Source organism: Sturnus vulgaris, chromosome 5 (genome assembly GCF_052056855.1).
Source record: "Sturnus vulgaris isolate bStuVul1 chromosome 5, bStuVul1.hap1, whole genome shotgun sequence".
NCBI classification, from domain to species: Eukaryota; Metazoa; Chordata; class Aves; order Passeriformes; family Sturnidae; genus Sturnus; species Sturnus vulgaris.
This window is the reverse complement of record NC_142247.1, coordinates 33374520-33389644: the sequence shown is the minus strand read 5'-3', so window position 1 is coordinate 33389644 and position 15125 is coordinate 33374520. Positions and strand designations below refer to the sequence as shown.

At 41.7% G+C, this 15125-nt stretch overlaps 1 protein-coding gene across 1 annotated transcript in view; it reads right to left on the bottom strand.

Moving 5' to 3' along the window:
* Positions 1 to 15125, bottom strand: part of NUAK1 (NUAK family kinase 1) — a 46915-nt gene that overhangs the window by 16107 nt on the left and 15683 nt on the right. Inside the window, exon 2 of the mRNA XM_014877013.2 lies at positions 7148 to 7268. Within this exon, the coding sequence (XP_014732499.1) occupies positions 7148 to 7268 (121 nt within the window). The remainder of the gene's footprint in view (positions 1 to 7147; positions 7269 to 15125) is intronic.

Genomic DNA, 15125 nt, shown 5'->3' with positions numbered 1-15125 from the left:
TACTGCAAAGAATAATGAGGTAATAAATATACTGCCCTGTTAGCACCTGGGCTGTAACCTGTGGGCTGATGATGGACGGGTTGCCTCCATATAGCTTCTGGGACTGCTTGGTTCACTCTTTGTTTTTGCTGCAGATGATTTATTACCTGCCATCCTACTGCATATTCATTCTGAAACTCACCCCCAACTAGAATTGTGCCTGAACCCTGGCTGCACCTACTGCCAACAGAGAAGCATGGCTTTGGCAGGATGCTGAACCCCAGGAACCTCCCAAATCTTGCTACTTCTGGGACAGCCATGTCATACAAGCCTGCTCCTCAGCCCTGAGCAAGGTCAAGGGAAGGAGGCCATGTATGAGTAAGGTAGGACTACTTTAATTTCTTTCAAACCATCAGTACTCTGCAAGTGGCAAGCCAAGTTAGATAAATGGAGAACTGCCAGTACCAACACCCAGACATGGACAGCAGGGGAGATGGCCTGTCACAATTAAGAATCAAGATAGTGGGGTTGCTTAGATACAAGGCACGAGTTTCACCTATTAGAGGGGACAGCAGCAGGAGAAATGCTTGCTACTGGTTGTGCATTTCATTTATTTTTGAGCCACTAAGTTTATTTTCACCACTCTGCAAGCTGAGTTACTCTGAGAGCTGCAACAAGACCTTGATGTGGCGGGAGGACTGCTGCACTGACTCAGCCATAGTGTCAACTGCTGCTGCAGAGTAGTGCCTGCAAATCACTGCTACTCCTTAGCAGACAGAGCCTGCTGGTTGAAGGATTGACTGTGGAGATGACCGCACTTTATGTGGTCACAGGGGAGGAAGCAGGGACAGCAGTGTGACAGCACATCAGGAACCAGGAGCAGGAACAGCATGAACCTCAAGGTGTGAGGAACAACGTGATTACATCCTCATGATGAGATGAGCAAAGGACTAGGACATTGGCCACAGAAACGTGGAGAAATAGCATTTTTCAGCACGCTACAAGCTTGTTTGGGCTTGGTCTGGTCACTCCAAAAGCCTTGGAAACCACCCAAGGAGCAAAGGGTACTTAAGATACAGCGGTCAAAGATTTCTTACTCTGCTTTAAACCCCACCCTTAACTCTAATGTGTTTGTTTCTTTTTTAAAAGTGACAGAGAAAAAGTCTGTACCTCCAGGCTCATAATTGGAACCAAATCTGCTGACTTCAAAGTTCCTTGAAGAACATAAATGTGAAATTGAGAAAGAATTTCACTTCTTGCTATCAAAGACATATCTGAGACAAAGTAACGTGAACAACCTGTCTCTCTTTTGCAGGTCGTTCTACTATAGTAATAGTTCTTGCATATAATCCTCCACTTATTTATATTTAGAGGCTGTGAAATTATGAACTCAGCTTCTATCTACAGCCTTCCGTTTTCCAAATAGAGCTGGTTGACCTCTTGCTCATCAGCAGTCTTCTTTTCAACCCAACTGCCAAACTCTTCCCTCTAGCTACACCAAAGTCACCTCCTCTGAAACTGATGGGACAAGTCTGACACCAAATGAACATACTTACTACATTAATTCACTGCTAAGATGTGCTTCACCCTAAAATTGTTGAAAGCCCAGATGGGCACAGTTTTGCAAACATCAGTCAGAAAGATTTTATGGTACACTGTACACTTCTCCATTAGGACAGGTCACTTTGGACTGACTTACTACCAGAATCAAAAAAAACCCAGGAGGCTTTTGCCCTTCCTCCAAGCTCACAGAATACTACAGTCAGAGTGAGTGCTGAGGGGGGTGGATTCTTCCCCCCACCTCCCCCACAAAGGACTACCTCGTTGTGGGCTGATTCCATTTGGTTTACACGTAACCCCGGGGTAAGGATTTTAGTTTGTTAGTTTAAGAGGGGCGGCCAATCTCTTTGCACTGGAACCATTTGAATTCTCCTCATGCCTTTGCTCTCTATCAGAGCAATCTCCTAAATTAGTTCCAGTATGTTGACATTCCTTCCATCTGGTGTCTTTCCATCCAGTGGTATTTTTATTACTCTCCTAACAGCCGCAGACAGAAGTACCTTTCCACTGCTACAAAACGGTCTTTTATTAAAGGTCAGCCAAATCAAAAGAACCAGCGAGTTTGTTTTTAATTTTGGAGATGCAGACTAGAATAACCTTTTCATTCAGAAAATTCATGTATGACCCAATTACCTCACTTGTGTAATAACCCTTGAATTATTCTTCAAAAAGTCACGCAAGCACTGAAAACTATCTTTTACCTTGAAATTCAGCCTGATTCAGCTTTGGTGTTTCTGACTGTTTTACAGCCCCTTGGCATGATTTTATTTAGTTGGTTTTTTAGTAGTAATAGTATTTTATTACTGTTTTTAACAGAGCATATATAGCAGACATGAAAATATCCAAGTCCAATGAGAAAACCACTTATATACATACACATAAATTTATGTATATGCTTAATTATAATTGAAGATATCAAGATATAAAGTATGTGTTTTAATGCTAAGGTTGCGTTAAATTGTTTTCCTGAATTATGGCCTTATTCAGCCAAATTGTATCTCCTTTTAAATTAAAGGAATGTAGTTAAGATCCTGCAATAATCTTTTTAAATCAGACAGCATGCTATAATTTACTCCCCAGTGAGGAGATTAAATCAGAATGGGAACTATTATCCTTGGTGAGGTTGTTTCTCACAGAGCAACCCGCATATCTGAGGATATGCAGATTGTGATGGTTTGCTATTTAAAAGGAAGGAAAAATGACAGCTGCTAATTTGGCCATAATAACATGTTACACTAATTGTCTTTGTTTCAACAAAGACTAAAAGAGCTAACTCCCCTTTATTTAAATTATGACTTAAACTGTCGAGGAACTTCAGAGAAGCAAATATTTACATTGCTACGGTAGGACTGTGTAAATGGGAAGATGCAAATAAATTTCATCGCTGCTGGCAATGAGTTTGACATTTAAACTGGACCTGCCCGTGATCTCACACATTTGAGTTAATGTCATGTGCAGTGAAGTGCTGTTTAGGTGATCACCCTGAATGACAGGAAATTCATAAAGCTGGGGTATGGTAACTAAAGAGTTACGTTTGTTTATTCTTGTTTTATTAGTATCTCCTGACACTTGAAATATTACTTGATGTTCTTGGATGTTATCAACTGAAAACAATGAGAATAAAGCACTTGAAGGTCAAAAGCCTACATAATTAGAGGAAATCAATTAGAAATGTGGTTAAACAGTATCACTGCTGAAGTACTTTCTCCAGGCCAAAAAAAAGAATCATTTCAGCTTTCCAACTTCCAACATTCTTGATCAAAGCCCAGCCGTCCACGTGATGTTTGAAGGGACTTGTGGCTTTTTCAGGTGTTTTGCACACAGAAGGGGTGGGGTCATTAGGCACCAAAGTTTGTTTTGATTATGTCCGAAAACCAGGAGACAACAAAGGCTGGGATGGAGGCTGGGATTGCTCTGAAGTGTCACAGCCTGAGATAGGTGACTGTTGTGCCACCCTGGCCCCTGGCTGCTGCCCCACCCTGAGGTCCATATGCAGCTGGCATGGGAGACATTTGTCTGAGCTGGTGCTGCTGCAGGGATGCAGCTCCTCAGCAATGGCTCGTGCCCACACACCGTAACAGCTGCCACACAGGCAAATTTCTGACCATGCAGCTGGTTTTGTGATGATATGGTTGGTGATTTGACTGACACAGCTCCCCACACTGGAGACAGGCCTACGTGTGTGTGTGAAACACCAAGTGTGTTTATGCTTTGTTGCATGAAATCTGGCACAAAAAGTGAGATTGAACATGTATTTGGCAAGTGCAGTGAGTATCCTGGAATACTATGCCACTGCTGTTACACACTGTCAGATTATCTCCCATTGCCTTTGGGGTTTGAAAGCAGAGCTGAACCAGTCTCCTGATTAAGCATGCAACCTAGCTCAAGCCATTGTGGACTGGCAGACACATGATGGAGAATCTCACTGCTTTTTCTTAAGAGTACCAAAAATGCAATCTAGAAACAAAAAGTAAGAAGTGCATCTTACTTGAGAGATCCATATTTTGTGCCTTGTTAATGCAAAGGGTGCAGCATTCTTATAAGCATCCTGGTCCCAATTCAGCAGAGCACTTCAGTGCACACTTTCCTTCAGTTACTCATTTACGTTCCACTGGCACCAAATTTTGATCCTAGTGTTTAGTCATTCTCCAGGAAGATCTTCAGCAAACTATTTCTACAAACATGTTAGTTAATAGTCTGTTCACCTTTAAGTGCATTTTGCAAAAGGGGAGACTTTTCTGTATGGTTATGCTGACCAAGGACAACTCTTTCAGCACAGAAACAGTCACACAGACAACTGTATTTCACACTACAAAGACTCAAGAGCTCACTCCTAAATGTACCAAGTGTAACTTCACCCTCATGATTGGCCCAACATGTGTTTAAATGTTTGCAGAATGTTCGTTCCCTGGTTTAACTTTTGTAAAGTATTGCCAGATGAGGTAGATTTTGCACTCAAGCTACCCCCGGTAAAGTATGTTAGCTCTCAAAGGTTTTATTATAAAATCCTGGAGTTTTCAAGGCAAAAAAGCAATAGGGCAAAGGAAGGGTGAGGGGCAGGGGAGAGACAGACAGATGAATGGACAGAGGCATTATTCTATAAATTAAAATTTATGTGCTGAAATAAGAACACTGCCAGCAAAGCCAGCTTTGCTTATCCAGTTCCTTTCAAGGAGTTTAAAGTCACTTAAAGGAGCACTTCCCTCACAGTCATACTCGACAGATTGCCAATTACAGCCCTGCTGAGAGGATGGAATTTCTTTAGTCACAACTGTACATCTGCCCTGGCAGTAATGAGCAAGGTACATGCCTTATGATTAGGTTACAAAGAAGTACCTCCAAACTGTAAAGCTTGGTTTCCACACATCTGAATTTGCTTGGTATCAATAAAAAAGATAAGGTTGTTTTTACATCAAGTAGACAAATTCAGAGGTTAATTGCTATTAACGGGAAGGTCAAAAGGATACCTAAACAAGATCCTACTTAAGGAAAACACGTTTACAAATGCAGTACAAAGAGTTTTCAAAGATTATTACAGGGGCATCCAGCATTGTCAATGCTATGTATATATGTGCAACCTGGCACCTACAGAGAGCTGTCAGATGTGCAGTGGCAGTCTGGAAATCTACAGTAAAATCTTGTGAGATAGGAGTAAAATATCTCAAGGGTGGCTTCAGTTTTAAAGTTAAGCATCTGATGTAAGTTAGTCAGCTAGACTCCAACAGGAGCCTCCAAGATGTCATTTATCCCACTTGTCTAAAAAAACAGTCTCCCAGGAGGGAGCCAACCACCCTGTGAAGGTGCTGAACTCTCTTGACTAGAGAGGGACACTAGACATGTAGCACACACCAACTGCAGAAATGTTGGATTGCTTAATTTTGGTGAGATTAAGCCCATCTCTCAGGATTTATTGACTTCAACATTTCGTGTCAGGGGATAGCAATATTATCACTCTTTACGCAACACTCAAGAGGAATAGCTATGTGTTTAAAATCCAGCTTCAAGAGGATACAAATACTTCAGTCCTTGATATAGTCCCTTAACTTCACAACAAGTACTCTTCAGCTTCAAAAGAAGCACACACTCAAGGACCCCTGAGGTCACACCCTCACCTCTGGGGAGCCCCTGTGGGTTCAGCTGCACAACCAGACATCTTCCCAGTGCTGCCATATCCAAGCTGCTACAGGCCAAATACTGACTCTGACTGCTTGGAAAACGCACCAGAACCTGACATAGGTGCTCATCCCCCTCAGACAAGATGAATTCTCCATCATGGAGCTCAGCTGGCTCTGCTGCAGAAATACTGCTCCTCCCTCCACAGGGCCAGGGAAAGAAGTTTTGCTCCCACAGGACTTAGTGTCTGCTTCCTAAAAATGCTGTAATCTTTTTCACTTTTACAAATATTTTAACTCAGTAAAAACTATTTAAAGTAAGGATGAGAAGGGCAATTGGTCAAAGAACCACAGCATGCTTAGTATTTTTTCTTCCTGAGTTCCCATCCACATTTGAAGTAACTTTTGTTCCATTTGCAACCCACATGCTGACACAGCATCCCTCCCCTTTTCTGTTTCCAGATCCTTTTATGAGTTTATTCAATAAAAAGACAGATACTCATCTCTTTTCAAGTACAAGAACATGCTTTTGAATAACTCAATATGCGATAGTGTAACAGTATGCCAAGACAGCCCTTGTTTTAATCAGTCATATCAACTCTCAGAGCAGAGCTGCCATACACATCTCATCACCTTCTGCATTTACCTCATGGCTATGGAAATGTGTAGAGCTACATTCAGGCTTCCTGTTCTTCACAGAGAAGAAGGAGTGATCCCCAGGGACAAGGCTGCCTGACCCAGGTCCCTCTGAACCTCTGGAATCTACATCCTAGGACCAACAAGCAGCCTCCCTCCTTGCAGCAACAGACCTTTCTGCTGGTGTCTTTTAGCACGTACATGGTCTGACCCGCCCAGTTAGTAGCGGGACATAAACAAACTGGCAAATCTTCCTAGCCGTGTTCCAGGAAGAAAGGAGGTAGAGGAGGAAGACAGGATAAGGAAACAGGAATGATAAGCCAGCCACCAGACTGACAGGAAAGTGTGCAGAGGTGGACAGGAAGCGGATGCTGGGATTCAGGGGTAAAAGCTGCAATGACAGAACTAGCAACTTCAACTGGCAGGTAAGGGAGGACCAAAGTCCTAGAGCAGATAAGAGCAGTCCTGTGCAGTCCAGCGAAAATAATGCAAATGAGGACTGTCTGTTTCTGTTCCCAGTCTAGGGGCTGGGAATAGAAAGAGACATCAGGCTGGTTCGTGAGTGAGGGTGAAGAAACTGAACTGTGTTGTGGGAGCAAGGACATGAGGTGATACATGCAATCATCTCCCACCTGCAATTGACACTGAACTCACACCAGAAGAAGCTCTTCCAAGCAAAGGTTTATACATCTGTGAAACTGGTAGCTCAGAGGGAAGCCAGTGCAAAAGGCAGTCTTGCTGGTAAGGCATGGGTTACACAAGGAGTAGGGGTTGGTTTGGTGCACGATCTCAACAAACATGAACATCAGGTCTGCAAGAATGTAACAGAGCAGTCAGAGAGGAAAATCACATTCACTAACCTTCATATATGGTGATGATATGAGGGTGGCTGAGGGATGACATGATCTCAATCTCCCGTCTGATGTGAACCATATCTTGTTCATCCTTAATTTTGTCCTTACGAATGGACTTTATTGCAACCTATAAATTCAGGAAATCAAGCATTATTCTTGGAACTGAACAGATGCATCTAATCCACTAAGAAGAGTTCAAAAAATAAATACAGATGTTAAATGTTGGCAGAACGTGGAATGACCAAAACAAACCTTTAAAATACAAACCTCCGTGCTCCAGCTCCCTCACTGTATAGCAGTAAGTACACTCTCATTACAGTAATGGGTGACATGAGGTTTTGGGCTCTTCAGGTCTTAGGACTTCACTAAGGGGGAACACAGCATCTTTTGGAAAGATCTCTGTGCCAGCCTAAGAATTCTCCTTATGCAAATGGCAAAACTCTCCAAGAGATTTTGATGGGAAGCACATTTGCTAAGACAGGATTGCATTTGACAATTTTGAAAAGAAACTTTTTAGACAATTCCTGTGAAAAAACTTTGAGCTCTCTGATGGAAAGGAGGCAGGAAATCCAGGGTGCCGATTATGTACTGATATCCATGTTAATACATAAAGGATCCCATTAACACAGGTTAGTCCATGGTTCTCTAAAACAGGCAAACTATTCAGGAGTTATGACTTATTCAAAAATCAGAAGAAATAGATCTTTGAAATTCACATCTAAACTCGTCTTCATATCAACCCAAGGCTTCAGGTCCTACACAACACTTGTGAAATCACAGCAAAACCATATCCTTCCTGCATCCTTCCTCAATCAGCAAGCTTTTTTACAAGCATATCATGTGACTGGGTATCTTTCCAAAAGGCAGGGTGGGAACAGAGGAAGTGATAGCTGGACTGCAATATAAATTCAAATTATAACAGTCCTTGTTAGTGTCTATATGTGTGCTGCCTGTGAAAAAAGGGCTTATCTGAACACCCCCATAAATAATCATGGAGGTCATCTCATGCCCTATGAGAAATGCAGAAGGCAACAATGCAGAGAAGCGGGTGGGAGAGGGAAGGTGAGGGCATTGTGCATACTGAATGGCAGCACTGCCTTTATTATACTCAGTATTTACCCTGTATTGTTTTTTTTAAGCTACAGTCCAGGGAATAAATATTAGCTAGCTTAAAATCAACAAAACATGTCTGAAAAACATCACTGACCTGGCTGAGATGACCACCCTTCTATGGGTAAACCAAATTTGTGTCATTCATTGCAGCCAACTACTGTGGACTTTCCTGGGAAAACACTTGTAAATCTATGATTTACATTATTTCCCCAGTTAGTCTAGAAAAAAAAATTCACTGCCTACTTCAGTAATTGCAAGTGGCATGACCAGTATTGTTTTCATTATATGATGCAGCATTGAGGATATTGAAGATAGGAGAGAAAAACTTACAATATTATAAAATTGAAATGTACATAAACAGGAGCCAGTTTAAAGGATCAGATTTCCTACAAAGCCTTCAACTCTGAAAAGCAACATTGTTCAAAAAAGCATTAAGCACATGCCCCATCCCCTTGAATTCCCAAAGACTGCTGCATGTGCTTAAAATTAAGCTCTTGCTCAAGTGCTCCCCTACTTTGGCACAGCAGAACAAAAAAGAAGTCAAGGAACAAAATTATTTGCACGATAAAACCAAAACAACTCTTTTTTTCCTCTTGACCCAAACATTTGGAATAGAGATTTTACAAGTAACAACATAGCTATAGTCTTATTTACATGGCACATATTTTTAGAAAAGGTAATACAAGAGATCTTAACTGAATGAACGACCAAGATAGCCTCCAAGACATTCTAGAGATGGAAAAGGAAACCAACTTTAAAGATGATATTGGATTTTTCCCCTTCCCACGTTTGCACTGGAACTGACTGCAATTGCAAATACACCCTGTATACAAAAGGATGTGGGTGGCTCTTGGAGCAGTATGTGCATTCCTGCAAGAAATAAATATAGACATGGGTAAAAACAAATTTTTTATTAAAAGACAGCCTTGTACTTGGCTCTGAGGAAGAATTTAAGAAGGATTTCATTGTCAAATATACAACAGGGAGCAAATTCTTCCCCATTCATGGCTGGTAAAATAATAACAGCAGCCCAAAAGACATGCCAATCTCCTGATAACTTGACTGCTTCACAGACAGGACAATTGCACATCTACCCATAATTACTGCAACTAGCCTCTGTAGAATAATTGTATATAAGAAAACATATTTTTAGATACAAAATGCAAACATAATTGAAAAGTGTGTTGGCACATTGTAAATATACGTTGGGATCAATATTCTAATGCAAACAGATGTGTTGCCTGGGAACACAACTTTTAACAGGACCAGAGAGTTTACAGTCTCACAACCCATGCTGAAAGCTAAGGCACCTTAATTTATAAAGGCTATTCTTAAAAGTTTACCCAAATTTCAAAGATGATACTTAAGCTCTCCTGAAAGCATCACTTCCCAGTTGCAGGGGTAGTATTCAACAGCCCAGCCAAAGTACTTAGGATTTTGTTGGTGACATCCAGGCTGCAACGTCTCATCCCAATATAAGGAAAGAATACATGCTGAACACCTCTCTTGGGTTTTAACTACAAGACTTTCTCTTTTCCTCGCTCAGCTCCTTCAGATCACAGTGACTGGCACTTGGAAACAAGGAAAGACAATTGGCAGGTGTGAAATATCTTTACTCCAGTGGTGTCAGTGGAGCGAGGGCAGCTCTAAGCCTCCACCTGGCCACGGTCAGCCCATTCCCTGCAATCCTGAAAACAGCAAGAGCACTGCATGGAGACAGTGCCCCTTGTACGTGACCAGCACAAGCACTCACACGTAAGAGAGGTTTATTCACATGCACTAACAAAGCAGTATCACTGCCTATTTGTAAAGCACATCAGCTGTAGCCGTTTATTGGTAAGCCTTGATATGCAAGTGGTGAAACAGCAAAATTTACCCACTTTCAGAAGATGAGGAAATCGAAACAGAAAGGTGACATGAATCCTAAAGGAAACAAGTACAGTAGCATCTCAGAAATTGCTGCCTGCCTCTTCCTCCCAAACTGTGCAACACACCACAGAAGTGCCTTATTCAACAAACCATCTGCTTATTACAGATGATTTCTGATACCTTTCCCCATGTTCAATTGCTATTTTTCTCCTCAAAAAGGGTGTCAGGAAAGTGAAAGGTTCAAAGGCATCTCAACAAATGCTTTTCTCCCCATGTCATCTGCCTGGTGGCCTGCACAATCCCCAAGTGGATAGGTTCCACACTTCAAAAGCTACCAGCCATCCACAGCCTTGCTGGTGACCTGGTCCAAAAGGCCAAACAGTGAGTGACTGGTGTCAGCAGACTGTCACTGTCAGAGGTGGCATTCCAGAGCAGGATTAGTGGAGCAGGACAGCTCTTCCCTTTTAAGAAATGGATTTCTGCCAGATAAGTCTTTCACCTGAACCAGTTTGCTCAGATCATGTCAGCAAGAATACTTGGGCTCAAGTCTACTGATGTGAAAAAAACAGCATAAACAAGAAAGCAGCCCAGTTGAGTTTTATTCAGTATTTCATGGAAACATTACAAATCACAATCGCATTCAAGGTATTTTATTACATGGTTTCATTGTTTTCATATCTCTGAGCAAAATAAGACCCCCAGCTGTATGTTATGGCATCAGACCGTAAAACCAGCCTGTCCTCCAGGTATTCTAAAATACCAATAATGTAACTTCTTGAATGAAATTTATTGATTTCAAAAATATATTCCAGAAAATACATTTTCAAAGAGCGCTTATAGTTTTGACACCAGACAGAGCTGGCTCAATTTTTCTAAACCCCACTTACAGGACTGCTGCATGATGAACCTGAATAACTGCAGCATAATAGGAAATAATGTCAATTGAGAAATACTTTATGAAACAAGTCGGTTTGTTCATTCTTAAGGTTCTTTTCTTTCTGTCTTTCTAGCCTTTCTTGCTTTCTCTGAAAGCAGCGGCTTCACTGTGAGCAACATCAAAATTTATTAAGGGTCACAATCTACGAATCAAGAGTATAGAAAAAGCAACACGCTTTTTCACATCAGCTACGTTAACTACTCCAAATATTCCAGCTTAATATCTGCAGAGAAAGTGCTGTTAGTCCCTTTGGTACTCTCAAAACACTATACTTATACCTTTACCACACTTTCCCAATATATTTTACTGGGTTTAAGACTTAGATAATTTAATTATAGTATTTTTAGTAACGTTACTAGTGGAGGAATTTGTCTTTTTCCTAGCTTCTTGTCTTAATGAGAATTTCAGATAACTCTAAGATCTTGCACTCAGAGAAAGTAACATATCAGATTCCTAATAATGAAATCTAAAGCCTCTCACCCCAACAAAACAGGTTCAAGTTCACCCAAAGCCCCTACAGACATAGTATCCAATCTGGCAAAACACTTTAGCACATGCCTAACTTCACACATGTGAGCAGGCCATTGACTTTTGTGGGACAGCTCACACATGCAAAGCTAAATACATGCATAAGCACCAAGGTCACAGCTCAAATCTAAGCCATGTGATGTTTCCCTCTGGGGATCATTACTGGCTGTGTGCACCAAAACCATCCCCAGTATCTTCCGCAGCTCTGATGGCTGCATGGTCCCACACATGGGGACAGGGGGAGAAAAAGACCTTCAGAGATGGGACTAAACCACCTCCACCTGTACCGCCAGTTCTGGTACCAGTCTCTGCTCAGAAGGAGATAAAAAGAGAATATCCTCTCCAAAATCTATGGCACCGGCAGGGGTTGTGATCCTCTAATATTGCCAGGCACTTCCAAAATTCTCTGCACAAGCACAGCCCCAGCTTCACTGCTGCTCTGCCTTCCAGAAGCAGATAGGAAAGAGGGAGCACAGCTTTTGGCTTCCCATCCCTCCGTGAGTCAGCCTGCAGAGTGTGCTGTGCAGGAAGCGTAGAGAAATAAATTGCTTTCTTCAAGGCTGCAATAAATTACTGGTTTCCATTTGCTGGAAAGAGGATTTATACTCACTCTCTGAACTGGTGTAGAGAGATTATAAAGTATTTTCCAACACACTTCATGCTTCTTTGCTTTTGTTTCATACAAATAACTGGAATTGAACTATAAATACTTCAAAAGTATGACAGTTGCGAAGGTTTCTGTACATTCAGTCATATCTGTGCGAGAAATGTGTTTCTTCCTTTTCAAGCTTCTTGGCTGCTTAGCAGAGCAAAATGGGTAGAATTTATTTTTACAGAGCCTGATCAAGATCACTGTGTACAGAAAAGTATCTCTAGGTCTAAACATCTGGGCAAAGGCCATGGTAGGGAGTAGGTGCCCATTTCATATCAAATTTCCTCGTCTGCTGAGTCACTGCTGGCATCACCATTTACAGCTGAGAAAAAAAAAGCTGTATTTTCATCACAGTGAAAATCTGTTTCACTTGATTTCAGGAAGTTGGTTCATGTGTTTGTTTTAGTCTAACGAACCTAAGTTTGCCTCATTTCCAGCTGACTTGTGCAAATATAAATAAAGGTAGAACTAGCCACAGTGCAGAATCACAGATTTTTAAGTCGCTGAGTGTTGTAGCTGAGTCTGACTACTTACATAGCACAAACCACTGACCCTTCCCCAGCAATTTCTGCATGCAGTACATTCAGACCCATTGAAAACAATCTTCCACTCTCTATTATCTACCAAGGCTATTTTTAGGACCATAGTGAGATATGAACTGTTTTTTTCCACCGAGGGAGGCTGTGACTTTTAAGCTGGTTCCAGCACTTGTACATACCACCCATGCTTGAACAAATTCCAGTGGGCTCTTGCAATACTATTGTGAAGAGTCAAAAAACGAGCATCAGGACAGAGAGTGAAGTTCTCTGAAAAAGGGAAACCAGCTTGTTGCCACTGAACGATATGTTAAATAAGACGCTTAAAGAAAATTATTAAAAATTCTTTTCTTTGGGTGAAGAGGGATGAGAAGGTTAAATACACATAAACCTCTCCTTTCTGAAAGCTGTGAACTGAATCCATTCCCACCCAGCAATGGGAAGTGGGTGAGCCCAGCCAGTTTCACAGCTCTGCTTCCTTTCTTTGAGACTCGAAGGTGGGAAGTGCAATGTGCCAAGTGCCAATGGGGTGTGGAGGTAAAGAATAGGTTGATCAACCAGGGGAGGAAGAGAAAGGGAGAGCAGAGGATGTTTGGGGGTGGGGAGAGAAAAGGTACATTGTTCTTTCTCCAGCTCCACAGAGCCAAGTAAGAAAGAATAAAGTCTGGCACCATATAATGTTTTTTCCAGAGGAGTCTCTGCCTATGGCTCTTGGCCCAGACATCACCAAGCCAAGAGTAAAAGAAACAAAGCTACAAAATTATGTGGTCCCTGAGGTGGCTGCAATCAAGTGATAAGGAGGGGATGCTGATAATGCAGTTGTATTGAAATGGCACTTCCAGAGGTTGCACAATGGAGAAAAAGGAAAGGCAAGGGGTGGGCTGAATAACTGTCTAATTGGCCTCTGGACCTTCCAGGTAGGAAGAAGGAACAGATATTCCTATGGAGAAATGAAGCATCCAAAGGGTTCTGAAAAGGTATTCTCATGAGGACTTCTTTTTGTAAGCCTCCTACCACATGATTATACCTTTGTGTGTCCACTTGCTGGAAAAAAGTTATCTTGAGATTCCGGCCCTGAGGTAGATGCAGTACCAAAGAGCATCATACAGGACGTGTAATTCTAAGAAGCAGCTTCTGCATGGTCATAGAAAATATTTCATGCAGTCACTGAAAAGTTGACAAAAGGCCACTGTGAGTGTAAGCAAAATTAGTGCCTGGCGTTGTGCAATCTGCTAACACATCTCTGAGAGCTCTCCCTTTCAGGGAAAGAGTAAGGTTGACACAATGCCATTGTTTTGGGGATTGTTAGTTTTCACATCCTAAAAGCCAGATCATCTCCATGGTGATACTGCCTGGGAGACAAGGATTCAACAAAATCCTTATTAATTATTTATCAGCAGCCCAACTCTATTGTTTGATACATTGGCAAACTACGCAGTAATCGGGGAGTTGCTCAAAGCAGTAACCGGTGCCATCTGCACCCAAGTGAGCCTTTGCTGATTTAAATCTCAGCTTCTACTCAGTACTTTGTTCCATCACATGTTTGTTCATGTCATGGATGTTACCAAGGACAAAACACTCTTATTGTTGTTGCAATCCAGCAGCTGCACACATAAAGGGCAAGGATGCACGTGTCTCCACGCACCTCTCAGGTCCATGTGCTTGTGTGAGGTAAAGGTATTTTTTACAGCTGCCTCACTCTTCATACAGCAAATATCAGCATCTCCCTGTTTCATTGTCCTCCTCACAATGTACCAGAGAGATTATATTTCTAAAAACCAAAGCTGATGTCACTACTTGTAGAGAAACTCACTCTTGTGCCAAGGCACTAGAAGTCCCGAGTCAGTGTGATAAATGTTAAATCAAAATTCTGTTTGCATAAGCTGAGGCACAATGTGCCACTGTCTCTGGAAGAATGAAGGTAGGATTACCTCAGGTTTAATTTTCCTTTTCTGGTTCTGCTTTTCTGGACACAGTTGCTGCTATCATATCATAAATGATGATTCATCAAGTGGAGAAGAGGAATTAACTATTCACAAACACTCAGCAAGGGGATTATATATTCTCTCTGGTTCCCCCTTTATTCACAAAGAAAGATGTTTGTAGAATCAAGTTTTTATGAGCAGTAGAAGGTACCAGATGAACACATTTATACTGTACATATATAAAGTGGGTGCCAGGAGGAACATACAACACCCTTCCTCCACTTCTTTCCTCGCCCCCGCATACGGTGCTTGTTATCAGGATTTGTGAGCACATTTCCTGAGTAACTGCAGCCTTACTGGGAAATTTGCATCCTTTCATTGTCTGGTACCCACTACCCTCAGCTATGTATAAAAAGCCTGGCAT